The sequence below is a fragment of the Ctenopharyngodon idella genome, chromosome 15, assembly GCF_019924925.1.
Source record: "Ctenopharyngodon idella isolate HZGC_01 chromosome 15, HZGC01, whole genome shotgun sequence".
Lineage (NCBI taxonomy): Eukaryota > Metazoa > Chordata > Actinopteri > Cypriniformes > Xenocyprididae > Ctenopharyngodon > Ctenopharyngodon idella.
The window spans coordinates 20,044,812-20,064,428 of NC_067234.1; the positions used below are offsets into that span (position 1 = coordinate 20,044,812).

Consider the following 19,617-nt stretch of genomic DNA (forward strand, 5'->3'; position numbering starts at 1 on the left):
TAATGGTACATTTTTTTTTTTATTTCCTGCTTGTCAAAATGGACAGAAATAAAAGAAAGGACATTCTTTAAAATGGATCACTGAGCAGCAGTCATCAGAGATGCTCAGTTCCATGAGGAGCACCCATTTCAAGTTCAATGAAAACAAATGTACAACTCAGTCCTGAGTCAGAACACGCTTCTTTTCTCCATACGTCTGTTTTATTTTTCTATGGACAGTTACAAGAAAGGAAAACACTCACGCATCATCCTCTCGCACAAGACTATTTTTTTTAACTGTGTGTTTGTGGGGGAATAAAAAAAACTGCAAGCGAAAATCACAGCACGACAATATACAGGTAGAGAAGACCCTGTGAAATCAGCGAGACAGATTAAAGACAAATAGAGCACAGATCTCAACCGAAGCAGGACTGGGGACACAGTGGTCCGCATTGAAATGTAGTTGCTCACCATTTTAACAATCTGGTTAAGCCTTATGAACCCATTAACCCTCCACATAATGCCACTCATACTCTCACATTACTAAGAATACAATCACATCATTATGACTCCGCCCCTCATCAATAAAGGCCTGCGAACTAACAAAATACTTTCATACAAACCAACCACAGCCCCTCTTTTTAAACTTTGGGGGACATGAGAAACAGCTTGACAATCGTTTGTAGTTCTAGAAAACACTACAGCACATGAAGGTTAGTTTCTAACCAAAAATCTCACCAAGGCAGACAAATCAAAATATATTTTTCCCTCTTAATACTGTTTAAAATGTGAATTGTGTCTGCAAACATTATAAAAAGGTTTTCAAAACACTCCTAGCAGCCCTTCCATCTGCCATTGGTCACACAAACAGATAGCTCCACCTCCAAACTCGTGCTATTGGCTGAGCCAGTGTTGCTATGCCGGGCCGCTCAAACAAACAATGTTTTGAAAACACCACAAAGCCACAGTGTTTTGGCTTCAGGAACTGAGAGGGAAAGAACACATTTTATGTGTAATTATTGTGTTTTATCGATATCAGAACATGCAAAATGTGTCTATAATTTAGTCTCTGGTGTGTAATTGCTTCAATTAAAACGTTCTAATAGTGCCCTCATCCAAAAAAATCACACAGACTGTGCAAAATAGTCATAAAAAAGAACAACAAGGGGGTTGGCTGAACAGAGAAGTTGATATATCAAAATGTGAAATCAATACTATTTCTACTTAAGACTAAACATTTCTACAGCTCTTTTAAAAAGAATTGAAAAGATTTACATATATGGCGTCAGAGTTACCAGTGGTGTAGTGCTCATTAAAACCATAAATTGGAAAATTATACAAAAATAGAAATAACCCAATAACATGGATTAATATTTCACTGACAGCGTAGAAAAGGCTGTTTTCACATTTTGATGAATTACAGCACATAAAACATTTCACTTGAGTCTATAACATGGACCGATTCTGGAAAGACAGAGCACTTATCTATTTACAGCAAACGTCTTGCAACTTAAAGCTCAAGGACTCGGTGTAGAGAAAATGGCAGGCAGTCTTTTCAGTTAGGCCACGGATAAGAGGGGACTTTGGGTTTAAAACAGTCACCTCAGCACAATCGCACACACGCACACATGCTGCCGTCCCCATAACACTCCTCTGGATTTAGCTTGACATTTTTTCTTCTTTTAAGCAGGCTGCAGTAGCAAGTCTCAGAACACAAAGCAGACTTACAGATAGTAAAGAGCTCATTCTACAAAAGAGGCGCACAATTTTCTTGTCACAAAAAAGGAAAAATGCCCCTCCAAAGAGACTGGGGGGGGAAAGAAGTCTCCAAAGCTGGTCTTCAGTTTGTCCAGGAAATCAAAATGGAGTATTTGCGGTGGCACCTGAAAACGTCAGAATTCCACAAACTCCTCCCATTTTTAAAAACACCCCACCCACTTTAGTCTCCGCCCACTAGTATTCTGTTGTTTACGGTTTTAAAAGTTCCACAAGAGTTTTAAAGCGCACATACATACTGACGCAACTTCCCCAGAGAGGGTCACAAACACAAAAACATTATTGCAGAATAAGTGTGCTTTCTTCGTTTTTTGTCCTTAAATTATTTAAAAACGATACTATTACAACATGCAAGCAAGTCATCGTTAAAAAAAGAGAACAATCGAACGTTTAACGCCCTGTTTTTAAAACAAGGACAGACGTTGCCTGATAAATATACACTCTTATAAACGCACCCTGGCTGAGAGGGAATTTTATGTTGGCTTGTTCAGAATAGGAAGAGGAGGTGGGGATCGTGTTGGAAGTACGGTATTAATCAGCTGATTTTTGAAATCTACTTTTCTTTCTTTTCTTTTTTTCACACAGAGCAAGTTTGACTCTGGTTGATAGACATGCACCTCGGACCTTCTTAATAAAGGATCTATCTATGCATGAAAACTGTTTGCAGCATTACGACTTTCCTATTGGGCAAAAGTAACTGACTTGATATTCCAGAATTTTCCAGATTCAATACAAGTTAAGCTAAATCAGCAGCATTTGTGGTATAATGTTGATTACCAAAAAAAAAAATCTATTTGACACTTGAAAAACGAAAACTGCGGTAATGGTGCGGCACATAGAATGGAAGTGAACGGGGCCAATTTTTGGAGGATTTAAAATGTGAATTTTATAATTTTATAAAAGCACTTACATTAACTTTCTGTAAAAGCTTGTGTTGTTCTCACAACTTTTATGGTTTTAAGCATAACATTGTCAGGGCAACAAAGTTACTAAATTGGACAACTTTACACAGAAAGGTCAGTAAGTGATTTTTTTTACTCTAAAATCATGTTAAAGGGACAGTTCGCCAAAAAAAAAAAAAAAAAAAAAAAAATCTGTCATTAATTACTCACACTCATGTCATTCCAAACCCATAAGACTTTCGTTCAATTTCAGAACACAAATGAAGATCTTTTCGAAGAAATCTGAGAGATTTCTGTCCCTCTATAGACAATCCACACAACTACCGCTTTGATGCTTCAAAAAGTTCATGAAGATATCGTAAATCTAATCCGTATGAATTGAGTAGTTTAGTCCAAATTTTCTGAAGAGAAATGATCGCTTTATATGATGAACAGATTTAATTTAGGATTTTATTCACATGTAAACACTGATCAGCGAACATAAACAGAAGCTCAACTGAACCTGCTTGAACAAACCTCTTGAACACGCAACAACAAACCTCATGCGGAAGCTCAAACATGCTGCGAAACACACGAAAATGAATCTCATTGGTTCTCACATCAAGCGAACATGCTTGAGCTTCCATTTACCACAACTGATTTGTGAGTTGATGAGTGTTTATATGTGAATAAAAGCCTAAATTCAATCTGTTCATCATAAAAAGCGATCGAGTCTCTTTAGAAAATTTGGACTAAACCACTCAATTCATATGAGGGGCTTTCGCACTGAACAGTTCTAGGAACCCCCTTATAGGAACTAGCCACTAGGATAGTTCCCCGAGAACTAATTTCTCCCTCAGGCCATGTTCCTGGTTGCATTCGCACCGGGAAAAGGAACTCTGAAGCGGCCGACAGCAGCGTCTTTAAGCGCAGCATTTACAAACGCTAGAAACCGGTGGATGGAGGATGCCGAGATCGGAGCTGTCTTTGTTGTGTGTCGTGGGTTTCGTGATAACGGAAATGGAATGTAAACACAGAATTTACGTGACTGAAAGAGCAAAAAGTGACGCTAAGAGACGAAATATCCTATGACAACTTTCAGTATTACATATCATTGAGGCAGAGAAAAGCACACAACTCTGCAGACAACAGGTAAATGCCGTTATCGTGTTTTCCATGTTCGTGAAGTAAATATGTTTACACAGCTTTTAAAAATGCCGGGTGCCGGTGTTTGACATGCGTTTGACCAATCATCATACACTCACGTCACTGATAGTTCCTATAGTGCTGGTTTAGACCCTACTCTGAAGTAGGAGCTAATTTAGTTCCCCCAAAAGGAGTTCCTAGAACTAAAATCGTTCCTAGTTCCTGCGGTGCAAAAACGGCAAAATCCTGGTACTTCAGCCAATAGTTCTAGGAACTAAGAAAGGTTCCTCCGGTGCGAAAGCCCCTATGGATTCTCTTTATGAACTTTTTTAAGTGTCAAAGTGATGAAAGAATTTTAATTTTGGGTGAACTATCCCTTTAACACTCATATTGTTTGCGTCTTTTGGCTATACTTTTGAAATAATGAGTATTTTATTGTTTACAGATTGGCCCCATTAATTTCCAATGTATGTACATCACTGTAGTGGTTGGTGAGGGATGGATTTTTCAATCTCATATTGTTTGCGTCTTTTGGCTATACTTTTGAAATAATGAGTATTTTATTGTTTACGGATTGGCCCCATTCATTTCCAATGTATGTACATCACTGTAGTGGTTGGTGAGGGATGGATTTTTCAATCCATTAAAAAATTAAAAGTTAAGTTAAAAAAAGTTATTTTGTCCTTCTCACGGCAGCAACTTTCACGTTTTGTCCTGCTCCCGTCGCAATAGCCCACAGGAGGAGGTCTAGACAGATTTTTCAGTCTCAGACTGGTGTCATAGGCAATTTTTTCCAATTCCCACCAGTTCTCTGCTTCAGATCTCAGGTGTAAGTTTTATGTTGGCATTTGTCGCAGCAGGCAAAAAGGAATTTGCTGTATGTTGTCGCATACGAATTGAAAAAGAAGAAGAGAATATCCAACTCTGCATCTGTAAATTGTTTATTTTTTGTTGCGCAACAGACGCATTCTGTACCTTAAAAATATAAAAATAAATTTGAGTAACTATTACTTTTAGATACTACATTTTGCGGTAGTATCTTTCCTGTGGATCCAACAAATGACCTCTACCTCACTGTAACCCAGATGTTTTGACGTTTTGTTTTTTTTTCAAAGAAAAGAGTGGTTATCAACATTATTCTACAAGTGCTCGTACTGAACCTGGAATATTCCTTTTAACACAGACTATGTTCATGATATATCACCTTTTTTTTTTTTTTTTTCGAGTGTAATGTGTTGTAAGAACCAAAAGTTGTATCCTCAAGGGATATTAATTATTGAAGAATTCATTCATCTCTACAACAGAAGTCTAATTACAGCTAGAATAAGGCCAAATTTAATGACTAAACATGATCTCATTACGTGCTGGTGTCTGCTCCTGAAGAATATACCGCAAAAAAAATCAATGGCACGTTGATACCATCTCTCACCAGAGCTAAACAAACCAAAAGCTGCGGTGAGATCAAGTGGCACTCGTCTCATCTGCAGTTGGTGCGTCTTCTAATGATGTCACAGAGACTCCTCCCACTGGCACGCCCCCCTCAGATTCGTGCAAAATGTCTCCTCAGCGACAAACCGTTTGGCACTGCTTGTCTAGCCACCATAAGATGGAGTCAGACAAGAAGAAGACCTCTCTGATCATTGAAGGAAAGAACTCTTTGGAGGGACTGACGAGGAAAGGTCTGCTTGAGTCCCAACTGACATACAAAAATGTTAGTCGCACCCTACGTTTTCCTTGCAGTCACCACACAGGCAATGGGCAGATGAAATATGTTCTCTTCTGGTGGATGTTGGGGGAGTCTCTTTGGATCTGTGATGATGGGATAGAGTAGGATGAGACTGCTAGGGTGAAGTAGGGCACGGAGATTAGGTTAGTGTGATGTAGGCGGACGCTTTTTCCTTTAGCTGGCGCAGACACAGATGGCAACTCCAGCTCCCTGCAAAGAAAGAGACACAAATGTTGTATAAAATTGAAGCGTGGAATATTTGGCCAAAGTTAGAAATAGCACTTTTAAGTAGAAGGTCTTGTACACTGCAAAAATGCACTGTTTATCAGTATGTTTTTGTAGATATATTTTTTCAGAGAATATATCATCGCTGTCAGGCAGAAGCCTTATATCTCCATATTTCATCATTTAAATTTTTTTCATAAATTATTACTATTGGTCACCCTTTACATCTGTCAGTGGGTTTTGCAAATATTTAACCAAAGAAAAGTATTTTAAAAAGCTTGTGACTAAACCTTTTAATTTCATTGGATCCTCAAACACTCAGTCAAACCTCATAACTCCGCACTGCCTCTATCGTGAATGAAGTGCCACACATATTTTGGACCATCTCTGCTTGTTTGCAAGGGTAAATAAAGAACTGGTTCTTTGAATAAGTACACCATTTTCTTTACTCAGGAAACACTATATATACTGAAGGATCTAAAAGTTTTCAATAACAACCCATGTTTTACTTTAAAGGGATAATTCACCCAAAAATGAAAATTATCCCATGATTTACTCACCCTCAAGCCATCCTATGTGTATATGACTATCTTCTTTCAGACAAACACAATCGGAGTTATATTATAAAATATCCTGGCTCTTCCAAGCTATAATGGTAGTGAATGGGGCCCGAGATTTTGAAGCCCAAAAAAGCACATCCATCCATCATAAAAATAATCCATACAGCTCCAGGGGGTTAATAAAGGCCTTCTGAAGCGAAGCAATGGGTTTTTGTAAGAAAAATATCCATATTTAAATCTTTATAAACTAAAATAACTAGCTTCCGGCAGACGGAAGCTTACACCAAATGAGTAATCTCTGACCCGACAAATCGACTTACACCAAATGAGTAATCTCTGACCCAACGCTTGACGCAATTAAGAACACAGAAACGCAGAGGATAGAGCAAAACAAAACACCGGTCATGAGTTAGAAGTCTAAAACAAGAATTTTTAAAGAGAAATGTCGGAGGATTTCGATATAAGAGAAGCTCTATTTGTTTGAATCGCAAGAGGCGTCTAAGCTTATGATACTTATACATCCTACATCATATATCGCTTAAAAAGTTACTCTTTTGGTGCAAGTTGATTTGCGTAAGCCACCTGCCTGAAGCCAGTTATTTTAGCTTATAAAGGTTTAAATATGGATATTTTTCTAACAAAAACCCATCGATTCACTTCAGAAGGCCTTTATTAAGTTGTATGGATTAATTTTTATGATGGATGAATGGCTTCAAAATCTCAGGCTCCATTCACTATCATTATAAAGCTTGGAAGAGCCGAGATATTTTATAATATAACTCTGATTGTGTTTGACTGAATGAAGAAAGTCAATTACACCTGGCTTGAGTGTGAGTAAATCATGGGATAATTTTCATTTTTGGGTGAACTATCCCTTTAAGAAAGCAACCATACATTAGTAATGTTTTATTATTTAAAAAGCAAAGTGTTTTTTCCATTTCCTGAAAAGTAGCATTTTTGGAGATATAAGGTTTCTACCCGACAAACTTCAAAAATGTGCTAGATTTATGCTTAAAACTAGAAAAAATATTTATTTATATATATATATTAGTGCACTTAAAACACCTAAATGTAAAACACATAGCACATACCCTCCGGAGGCTCCGACATAGGGGGGCTTAGACAATACATATGATACCCTCTGTCACAATCATCACAGAATAAAAGCTGATCCTGTAAAAATAATGCAAGTTGATCCTTGTATGCACATGTCCCCAAACAACAGTGCTGGGGGCTTGGATTAGATAGTTCTCAAACACAACAAACATTGCACTGGGAAAGAAAGTTGCTTCGTTCAGTTGACTTACATCGTTCTCTGATGTACCACACAGGCTGCACGATTTGCACTCGATGCACTGCCAGCGGTAGGTCCTCACCGCCGCCGTCATGTTGACGGTGAACTGCAGGCACGACGGATGACCTGCAAGAACAGAAAAGAAGGTAATATGTTGAGAAAATTAATAAATCCCATTTCCGAGCTGAGCTTACACGGGTTAGGTCGCACCTGATCGGCCGCAGTCCGCACAGGAAATTAGATCTTCAGGACAGCCTGTTTTCTTAGAGCCCCCTAGACAGAAGTCACAGTAGCCGTTCGGGATGACAGAACCATCAGCTGCTTTTTTGGCTGCAAAGAGAAGACAAAAGCGCAGACATTTAAATGAAAAGAAATAAATGACGATATACGTTATTATTAATTAATGCATTAGGCATCATGGACTAACAATGAATTTTACAGCATTTATTAATCTAGGTTATATACCATTGTCCATCTTTAATTCATGTTTGTTTTAAAATACAAATAAGTAGTGGTGCAACGGATCACTAAACTCACGGTTTGGATCATATTACAGTTTTTGAGTCATGGATCGGATCATTTTTCGGATCAGCAAATAAACAAATTGGGGGGTTAATGTAACTTAGCTTTTCATTTATTACTTAAAGCCCACTTTAAGTACTTCAATACCACAGCAAAAATCTAGCTTTTAATAATTATATAAGAACAAATACACAAATTACAAGCATAGATAAATACAACATAACAAAGTTACAAATAAAGTAAGATCTATCAGTAGTATTCAGGTACAGAAATGTAATCATTAAATGTAAAATATCACTACAGTGTTCACTGTATAAATTAAATGTAGATTATTCTTTGTTAAAGCTGTGTTTTGTTCTTTGATCAACATTAATAACTTAGCAACAGGTATTTATAGATTGCTGTCACTTTAAGACCGAATGATACACATCTGATTTCTTTCTCAACTGTTTACGTTCACGTAAGACATAGCCGACTGCGTTTACGAGAATATTTGCCGATGTAACTCCTCCTGTTCGAACCACCCGCTCTAAGCGGGACTCGAACCTGAGTCCGCCGGCATGGGAGTCAGGCGCTCTAACAAGGAGGCTAAAGACCGCAGCCTCTAGCATCAGTCACTAGAGTGCCTCTTGAGATCAGGGGAGTGAAGTTTACACACACAGCTGTTACCGGCCTACGTCCGTTACATTCACCCCCCTAAACCTCACTCCCATCCGGGTCACGGCACCAATGTAACCCCTCCTGTTCAAACCGCCTGCTCTAAGTGGGACTCAAACCTGGGTCCGCTGGCATGGGAGTTGGGCGTTTTAACAAGGAGACTAAAGACTGCAGCCTATACCAATCAGTAGCGCTTCTTCTTAAGTGCCTCTTGAAATCGGGGAGTGAGGTTTACATGCATAGCTCTTACCGGCCTACGTCCGTTACATTCATCCCCCTAAACCAATGTAACCCCTACTGTTTGAACCACCTGCTCTAAGCGGGACTCGAACCCGGGTCCGCCTGCATGGGAGTCGGGCGCTCTAACAAGGAGGCTAAAGAAACGTAGCCTCTCACATCAGTTGCACTTTTTCTCAAGCTCCTCTTGAGACCAGAGGAGTAAAGATTACAAGTGCAGCTCTTAACGGCCTACGTCCTTACACCGAGATGGGTATTTTAACATAATTTTGTGTGTATGTGTCCATTCAAGCCAGGGATATATCCACCATAGACATTGAGGGGGACAAGTCCCCCCTCAATAATTAGAAATAGGCAAATTGTCCCCCCAATATTTGAAATTCTGGCACTGCTCTGCTGCACTTCATTACGCAACTACCTGTATGTTGTTAGGATGACAGATGTTTAAAAGTTACATTTTTAGTCTGGTGACTGGTCTGTCTCAGCAGTCTAACAGTGCTCGTCAATGTCAAAATGATTTAGATGGCCAATCAAAAAGTAGGCGGAGTTTACTGTTCACAGAAGCTGAGCATGAATTCCAGCGCGAAGCGTCAGTTTAACATTAAATTAGAGTCAGGTAAGATGTAAATAGCAAATATCGTTTTGTGATAGAAATGTTAAAAGACCAACAGTAACATCCAATGATGCAAACTACTCAACTTTTTTCTCAAATATGGCCGTTTTGAATTGAAAATGTGCATTTAGGCTACGTGATTCATGTAATTAACTGAGTCTGACGAGACAAGAAACATTTCACGTTTTCGACATATTAGGCATACAAATAAAAGTACATGTTTGCAAAAATTAATGCAAATATTATTTGCAAATAGTTAAAAAATGATTATTTCCCAACTAAAATTAGACCTAGAATTTGCTTTATTTATAAAAAAAAAGAGAGAAAATTGGTCCCCCCCCAATGTTCAAGACATGGTTACAACCTTGGTTCTTTCGCTTGAATGGTTTAAAATCGCTTGAATGTGTAAACCGTCAAGAAGAAAACACGTGCAAATGATAAACTTTCACTCTATGATGGTTAAACTTATTGGACCATGGGGCCTGGTCCGTACCAGTGTTAATTTCGTTGCCGAATAATTTTCGTCAACGATATTTTTTCAAGGACGAAAACGAGACGATGACTAAATAAAAATGTGTTTTGAATGACTAAAACTATGACTAAAATCTACTCTAATTTTCGTCAACAAATAAAAACGAGATGAAAATGATAGAGAGGGACGATTTGGGAAGATATCCAGTCAGGGCTGCTGTCCTGTGTGGAAGATGCGCACATTTGAAGTGTAACGTGCTGATCTAACCACGGGAAAAGCGGCACTGTTGCGCACTCTAAAGGCTCGTCTAGCAGCACTTCAGACTGCTTCGCAATTAATGAATAGTGCATATTTATGCCAAGCGATTGCTTATGAGCTAATGTTTATGAATTATGACAATGTTTACTCTACAATGTTTATACGGTAATATGTTTTAGACGTTGTAAGAACACATATTTTATTATCCCTCACCTGAACTTAAATGAGCAGCCTGTAACTACAATACAGACCGCAGACGTTTCAGAATAAGAGTCACGGTGTATTTCGGGATGGTTTATTATTATTTTTTTCTCCTGGTCATTATTGTTATTTTGTTTACACAATAAACTGTATTTAACTTAATTTAATTTCTATTTAATTCATAGTAAACTACTGTATCTTCTGTCACAGGAAAGAAAGACTAAGAACATTATTTGACACATTATTCTATATATTTTACAAGTATAAGGGTTATTATAGTTAACTAAACCTAAAACCATAAAAAAATCTTCATTACTTGAAATAAATGTTAACTGAAATAAAAAAATATATATATAAAAAATGTAAACTTATTTTATTTCATCTAGTTTCCAAGCTTTAGCTTAACCTGATATACTAAAATAACTAAAACAGAAATAAAAAACTATATAGACATTTAAAAGCAAAAAATGAATTGAAATGACAAGTACTGAATTGAGCTCTCTTTCATGTCTTTTTGCACTTGAACGGTCAAAAACTGTCCGCTTTGGTGAGTAAAGTACAGTTGGTTGTCTTAAAAGAACATAAACAGTTTGGAGAATATCAGATGTATATCAGTGTATTGCATCTGTGTATTGTTAGAGAAATGCTTACTTAATGCATTACAATTTAACTAAATTAGATTTTAATCAACTAAATCTACTGTAGATTTAGTCGACTAAAACTAAAACAATTTCCGATGACTAAAATATGACTAAAACTAAATGCCATTTTAGTCAAAAGACTAGGGTCCCAGTAGTAATAATAAAACTAAATCAAAATTTGCTGTCAAAATTAACACTGGTCCGTACGGATCAACTGAGATTCGTTGCACCCCTACAAATAACTAATGCTAATTTATACAACTTGAAATGCGAGGACGGCCAAAGTATACTTTGGGCTTAAGCTGTTGCCGCCCCAAGTCACTGTGATATTCTGTTTCCGCTCATATGAATCCTGTGATTGTGTAGTGTGTTTTCTGTCCATATGTTTCCTTTCACAGTGGTATATGGGCATGCTGAAGCCTGCAGTCTGAGCGGAGGGAGGGGGACACGCTCTCCACTGGGAGAACTGGAGGTCTGTTAAATATTGTCACAGGAAGAGAGGAAACTGCTGCAGAGAGAAACAAATACACAGCAGGAGACTGGTGTATATAATTAACAAGGAAGACAAGGACGTCTCTGTGTAGCTCTCAGATCAGTGTGAATTCATGGATGAACAGGTCTGTCTTTCAGTGGGTTGAATTAAATGCGGCACAGTGCGACTAGTGATGGGTTGAGTGGAAATAAGCATATGTGCTACTGTAAAACACACACACACACACACACACACACACACACACACAGTGATGATGAGCGGGGTGTGCTGCACTGTGGGGTGATTTGGAGAGATCTGGCCCTCTCCAGCGAGGTCATTAATCCACTCCATCCTCCAGAGATCCTATCAGTGGGGGAGGGAGCATGAGAGCGGGGGGAATCTGTGCTGTTTTATTCCCTAATCTCCAGAGAGAAGAGAGAGAGAGAGAATGGACCAGGATAAGATAAGAGACAGAGGAAGTATTAAAAAACCCAGTGCAGATGAAAAAGTGGTCGCTGTCCAGACCTCGTGCGAAAACATACGCAAATAACTCCACAGAGCTCACATTACACAAGCAAAGTTGAGCGGGGAAGACAAAACAACCTGGCAAGAATCGGACTGAAGCGGTTTCTAAATCAAGACACACTGTAGACCTTGTAGTCTGTGAGAGGCTGCATTGTGTTGGTTGCAGCTGCAGCAGTGGATATCAGCAGCATTAGAGGCAGTGCTGAACTTTCAGTGTGATGAGCACACAGTGTGCTCTGGAGCTGTCCGTGGTGCTTACGGTGAAACATTTCAGGACAGAAACAAATTTTGAATGGTGTGAAAAAGAAATCTGGAGGTACTGAGACCATCTGCAGTTCTCTATTTCACTGTTATGAAGTTTAAATAGTATCAAATTCAAAAAATCTCAGTAATGGACAGGGCAACGGACAATTATGCAAACAAATACATACAATCAAAAAATTAAATTATATATATATTTATATATATATATTTTTTTTTTTTTTTTTTTTTTACAGATATCCTAAAAAAATAGCAAAATCTTGTTTCAAATGTAATTTTTTTTTTAAAAACATGGACACATGGTTTGTTTTAATTGTTTATTTATGACCAATATAATAATAATAATAATACTAATAATCATATTTTGTTATATCTTAATAAACTAATTGTTTAATGAAAATATTAATCCATCCATCTATTCTACAAACCACTTTTCCTCTTTAGGGTCCCAGTAATAATAATAATAATAATAATAATAATAATAATTTGTTATTTCTCAATAAACTAATTGTTTAATGAAAATACATCCTAAATTAATAATACATATCCTATTAAAAATAAATAAATTATAATAATAATCCATCCATCCATTCCCCAAACCACTTTTCCTCTTTAGGGTCCCAGTAATAATAATAATAATTATTATTAATTTATTTATTTTTTCTTATACATACAGACAAGTGGATACTATTTATTTTAACTGTTTATTTATGACCAATATAATAATAATAATAATAATAATAATAATAATAATAATTTGTTATATATCTATAAACTGATTGTTTAGTGAAAATGCTTCTTAAATTAACAATACATATCCCATTAAAAATAGTAAATAAATAAATTATAATAACAATCCATCAATCCATTCTACAAACCACGTTTCCTCTTTAGGGTCCCAGTAGTAATAATAATAATAATTATCATTATAATTATTATTATTATTATTTCTAAAACATACAGACTTTTCCTCATTAGGGTCCCAGTAGTAATAATAATAATAATAATTTTTTATATCTTAATAAACTAATTGTTCAATGAAAAAAAATCATAAATTAATTATACATATCTGTTAAAAAATATCCTGACAACACATGAAAATTCCTTGTACTTTTGGATCATGCAAATATGTATTTGCAACCAATTCTTCTAAATGTCTGAAAAAGCACCTGTCTCATGAATAATACTGAGAGATGCTGCTAATATACGTATATGTTCAAAAGTGTAATTCTAAGAACACATCTGTGATACATGTACATACAATTTCATGATCCTTTAAACAAAATACAGTATATTTTTTTACAGCTGCTATTTCCCTGTGAACTGATCTGAAATCTGTGTACCCCGACTCCCAGAAATTGAGTCTATACACTACAGCCAATCAGATTGGAGCACTGTGTTTTTGTACGTGACCAGATGGTCAGTCGATGGTTCATTGGCCTGAAACTGAGACTAGAATACAACAAGCAGCCAGTTCACACTCTTGCCATGCAACTCACTTTAATAATCAGTGTGTAAAAAATAAAAATAGTAAAAGCTAGTTAAATAGAGAACAAAAGGGTCGGAATGTAAGTTATAAGGTTAATTATACTGACAGCTGGACAGTTCGCCGAAAATAAGGAACCAGAGCTCTACTGTATTCAAAGTTTCACATTCACACTGCATAATTAGAACATGGAAACTGGTGAAGGAGTGAATTGCACTCCAGAAAACAGTGCTACAATCTGCCTTACACAAATATTGCCTGCAGGACGTGACATGAGGGTGAATAAATTACTGAATTTTCATTTTTGGGTTTAAGAATGCAGAATGCACTTATTAATTTTACAAAATGTAATATTGAAAAATAGATAGGGAGAGAAAAATAAGAAGGATGAACTTGGCAGTACAGCAGCAAAGATTCTTTTATGAAGAGTTATAGAAAACATGCATGTATATGGACTAATACATTCTGTATTCCAACAGTTCTTATATAGAAATGAGAAGTTGTGAAAGAAATCTATTCTTTTGTCCCTCTGTCTTTTATGCCTCTCTCAAAGACGCGATGTGCTCAAGTCCCTGTGGAGCGCATGCATATGTACGCACTCAACACGCTTTCCTGCTGTCTCACGTGTATAAAACACACACAGATGGCATATATGTATAAAATAAAGGCTTAAATATAAGATTTGAAATAGCATATTGTGAATCAGCAGTTTCTATAGTGAGATTGGGGCTGCCCTGTAGCCTGCCTGACTCAAGCAAAAGCCTATCAATGATTAAAAGCCTGCAGTCGTGTTTAAGGTGTAGTGTTCGGATGTCAGCCACAGGCAATCAATCCTGCTTTCTCGTACATGTGCGCACACACACATATTCACAAACACACACACACACAAAAAGATGGGAGGAGAGAGAGAGAGGCAGACAGATGCTCTATTCCAAAATCTAGTGAGCTCCCTCCATAGCCAGCATGTTAAAGGGATAGTTCACCCAAAAATGAAAATTTTGTCATCATTTACTTACCCTCATGTTGTTCGAAACCTGTATGAGTTTCTTTCTTCTGCTGAACACAAAAGAAGATATTTTGGTAACCAGAATGATATTTGGTATGATATTTTGGTAATAACACTTGACAGTAGCCAGCATTTTTTTTTCCTACAATGGAAGTCAATGGCTACCGTCAACTGTTTGATTACCAACATTCTTTAAAATATATTCTTGTGTGTTCAAAAGAAGTAAGAAACTCATTCAGGTTCTGGAACAACTTGTGGGTGAGTAAATGATGACAGAATTTTCATTTTTGTGTGAACTATCCCTTTAAGGCATCATAAGGCGCTCCCCACGCAAAGGTTGTTCCAAAAGGTAGGCAATTTAATTATGATGCCTTCTAACACCGGTTTCACACTGCAAGCGCAAGCAGCGTGTGAGCAGCGCGTATTTTTTTCGGCGTGCGTGTTAATCAATGAGTGCATTCACACCGGCAGCAGGAGCGTCGCGTAAGCAGCAGTGAAGCGGGGGTTTCGGCGCCGGGTCTATTTTTGCTGCCCTGCTGACGCTCAATTAAAGTGAAAGTACACTTTTGATGGACAAAATAAATATAATTTCACACAAAAAGTGTTCAAAATGCACAGAATAAGCATGTCTAATGTGTTTTAACAAGAATTTGAGTATGACAGAAAAGAAAATTAAGAATCAAAAATATTTATAGAAGATTTACCCATTTAAACTTGTTTCAGTTTGGGTTAAAGTGGTGTATTATAAAAAAGAAACTAGCCAGAAAATATGATATATAAACATTCTTTTATTTATTACACAGAGAGATAGGCTGCAGCATACCCAAATCAAACCCGAGTTTGCTGGCTTTTTCGTCGAGTTTGGTGTCTTGTAAACATGTGCACGCGGCAGATGATGTAAAACACAAAGCTTACCTCATTCATGTGCAGCAATGCTTTTATTTATTTATTTTTATTTATTTATTTATTTATTTATGTTTATATGCGAATGTTGTACACCTCCCCATGTTAACAAACTTTCAAGACTATCAAGTTTATAAAGGACCAACTTATAAAACAAATTTATAGCTGTCTTTGTAAAGAAATGCTCACTTTATATGTAGCTTCGAGCCGCTGCTGTGACACTGTACAAACGCTTCTAGTGTGAATACTGAATACTGCAGCTGCAGCTGCAGTGACAATGTAGTTACGCTCACGCGCCGCTGAAGCTTGCAGTGTGAAACAGGCGTAAGATAGGCCTACCTCATTTCATATGTATCCTAGGTGAAAAAGGAAATCCCAGAATTAGAGGAGCAGGGGATATTTGTATAAGTTCATTTCACTAAACAAAATTCATTCATTTGGAATGCCAAACACAAAGAACACTTGAGTTAATATAATATATTGCCAAAAGTTTTGGGACGTGCCTTTACGTGCACATGAACTTTAATGACATCCCATTCTTAATCCGTAGGGTTAAATATGGAGTTGGCCCAACCTTTGCAGCTATAACAGCTTCAACTCTTCTGGGAAGGCTTTCCACAAGGTTTAGGAGTGTGTTTATGGGAATTTTTGACCATTCTTCTAGAAGCGCATTTGTGAGGTCAGGCACTGATGTTGGCGAGAAGGCCTGGCTCGCAGTCTCCGCTCTAATTAATCCAAAAGGTGTTCTATCGGGTTGAGGTCAGGACTCTGTGCAGGCCAGTCAAGTTCCTCCACACCAAACTCGCTCATCCATGTCTTTATGGACCTTGCTTTGTGCACTGGTGCGCAGTCATGTTGGAACAGGAAGGGGCCATCCCCAAACTGTTCCCACAAAGTTGGGAGCATAAAATTGTCCAAAATGTCTTGGTATGCTGAAGCATTAAGAGTTCCTTTCACTGGAACTAAGGGGCCAAGCCCAACCCCTGAAAAACAACCCCACACCATAACCCCCCTCCACCAAACTTTACACTTGGCACAATGCAGTCAGGCAAGTACCGTTCTCCTGGCAAATGCCAAACCCAGACTCGTCCATCGGACTGCCAGACAGAGAAGCGTAATTCGTCACTCCAAAAAACACGTCTCCACTGCTCTAGAGTCCAGTGGCGGCGTGCATTACACCACTGCATCCGATGCTTTGCATTGCACTTGGTGATGTAAGGCTTGGATGCACACCCGAGGTGTAACGTTGCAGGTAAAGGTGCATTACCGGGTGTGCATTATTTTCTAATTTCTTACACACACACACACACACACACACACACACACATATATATAGGTGATAAAAAAATAGTGATAAATTTGATTCTTACATTTAATTAAATAATAATAATAATAATAAACTATTGATATTAATAGTCCATTTATAGTTAATTAAAAAGTTCAAACAATAGTAAAAACAATAGAGTATTATTTTAATAGCTTATTATCATGATTATCACGCTAAAGCCAAAACTCTATTGAAGTTGAATCGAGTCTCCCATGCAGAGTTGCTGCCTATGAAGAGTTTTCCAAATCAGTCACTTTTGAGTTTTCATGACAGTTAGGATGCTGCTTTTATAGAAGACATCTGTCTATGTAGGCAGCAGACAGTGAGGCAGCACACTAGGTATTGGAACAAAGCCCTATATTAACACAAAAAAGGAAGATGGGAAGAACAGAAAGATGAGTCAAGCCAAAAGAAAATCATAGATAGAGAGTTTCAGAGACAGACACAGGAGTTTCTTTGCCATGCCTTCTTTCCTGCCTCCCTAAATCTTTCCCAATGCAGCATTTGGCCAATTACGAGGAGAATACAGGCAGAACAGCACACTTCACAGCTTTCAAGTGTGTCTGCGGCCCCATGGGAATCGAAAGAGAGGTAGGAAGAGGAATCCTCAAATACCTCCCTCCCTTATTATTTCTCACTCTCTCCGCACCCCAATTCTTCTCCAAATGATCCTATAGTGACACAATTCTATTTTAGCAAGATCACACATCTCTAATTAGGACACAATTGGCTGTGAGAGAAAGGAGCTCAAGTAACAGCACCGCAGGAAGGACTCACAAGCACCTGTTGGCATAAACCTTGCCATGATCACACATCTCAAACACTCCAAAAAACAAACAGTCTTCATGAGGCCATCAAAAATCATGCAGAAGCACTAGGGGTGTAATGGTACATGTATTCGTCCATGCAATCAGACGACGAATACAGTCAGTCACGGGCGATCCACACTCCACTGCTCATGGACAAAAGAGAAAATTTTGAAAGGCTCAGAATGCGGAGTGGAGCAGAAATGGAGTGGAATGCGGAAAATTAAGCATATGAGGGTTATTGGCTAGGATATTGGCTTTTTATTAGTACTTATAAAGCAGATATTAATACCTTATTCTGCATGACCAAATTCTACATCCCTTAATCCTACCCAATACCTAAACTTAACAACTAACTTACTAACTATTAATAAGCAGTAGGCATGTGACGGTATAAAATTTTCATGTTGCAATAATTGCTGAAGCTTTTAACACGGTATACGGTATTATCACGATATTGAAATAAGTTGCAAAAAAAAAGTGTTTTCATAGTATAACAGGTTTAAGAACTCTTTTTCTTATAACAAAAATAACATTAAATAACATTTAAATACAATAACACAATACACAAATTATAAAGTAAAATTTTTCAAACAGATTAAAGTGCAAAAGAATTATAAAGAACAACAGGTAACACTTTACAATAAGGTCTCATTATTTAACGTTAGTTAATGCATTAACCAAGATTAAGAATGAGCAATAGCTACATTTGTTACAGAAAGTATTATTCGTTGTTAATATTAGTTAAAAAATACAACTGATCATTGCTAGTTTTAGCTCAGGTCCATTAAATAAGTTACAACTTTTGGTTTTAGTAATGTTATTAAACATTAACTAAGAAATTAACATTAACTAAAATTAAGAAATGCTTCATTATATAATAAATGCTTTAAATATTTTTTCATTGTCAGTTTGGTAATAATGAATTAACATGTTAACTAATGAAGCCGTATTTCACTAAGTTTTACCGAACAATAACAAATAATCAGAACATAAATGAAAATAAATAGCCTATTAAGTTAAGTATTAAGAATTTGGTGCTGTGATGAACAACATTGCGAATCCAAAAAATTGAATGGCTGTTTAAAGAATTTTAATTACTGCTCAGTAGCGCAGGTGCTTTGTTTACGGGGTTTCCGGGGTAACCGCTGCATTTCTGCTGTTCCATCAGGGCCCTCTGCTGTCAGAAAGTGAACGCGCACTTTCATTCAGCGCGTCTCCTTCACTCGTTCCGCCATGTGCTTTTAATAATCCGTAATAAATAATTATTCACGGTATTTTGAAGTGCCCGCGATAACAATATCGTGCATATTCATTATCGTGATATATCGTATTACTGAATATCAGCACATGTCTAATAAGCAGTAATTAGAAGTTTATTGAAGCAAAAGTCATAGTTAATAGTTAGCTAATAGTGAGAATTGGACCCTAATCTAAAGTGTGACAATTTTTCCTAACGTACCGAACCGTAGCCAAAACTGAGGTACGTACCAAAACGTGACTTCTGTGTAGCGTTACACCCCTAAGAGGCACACTATAAAATATGCTGGGTTGTTCAAATGTTGTCAATTTGGATTATGCAAACCATGTTTGGGTCAAATATGGACAAACCCAACCATTGGTTAAAATTTTTAAATGACATTT

The 19,617-nt window shown here is 37.2% G+C and overlaps 1 protein-coding gene across 3 annotated transcripts in view; it reads right to left on the reverse strand.

Annotated features, from left to right (window-relative positions):
- dpf1 (double PHD fingers 1) overlaps positions 1-19,617 on the reverse strand; it is a 71,121-nt gene continuing 51,504 nt past the window's right edge. For 2 of the 3 annotated variants that reach the window (XM_051862405.1, XM_051862407.1), the window contains exons 9-12: positions 7,797-7,916; positions 7,600-7,712; positions 7,384-7,465; positions 1-5,717 (exon numbers count right to left, since the gene is read on the reverse strand). In XM_051862405.1, coding sequence (XP_051718365.1) covers positions 5,647-5,717; positions 7,384-7,465; positions 7,600-7,712; positions 7,797-7,916 — 386 coding nt within the window. In that variant the 3' untranslated portion in view covers positions 1-5,646. The remainder of the gene's footprint in view (positions 5,718-7,383; positions 7,466-7,599; positions 7,713-7,796; positions 7,917-19,617) is intronic. The other variant, XM_051862406.1, reaches the window with a different exon arrangement.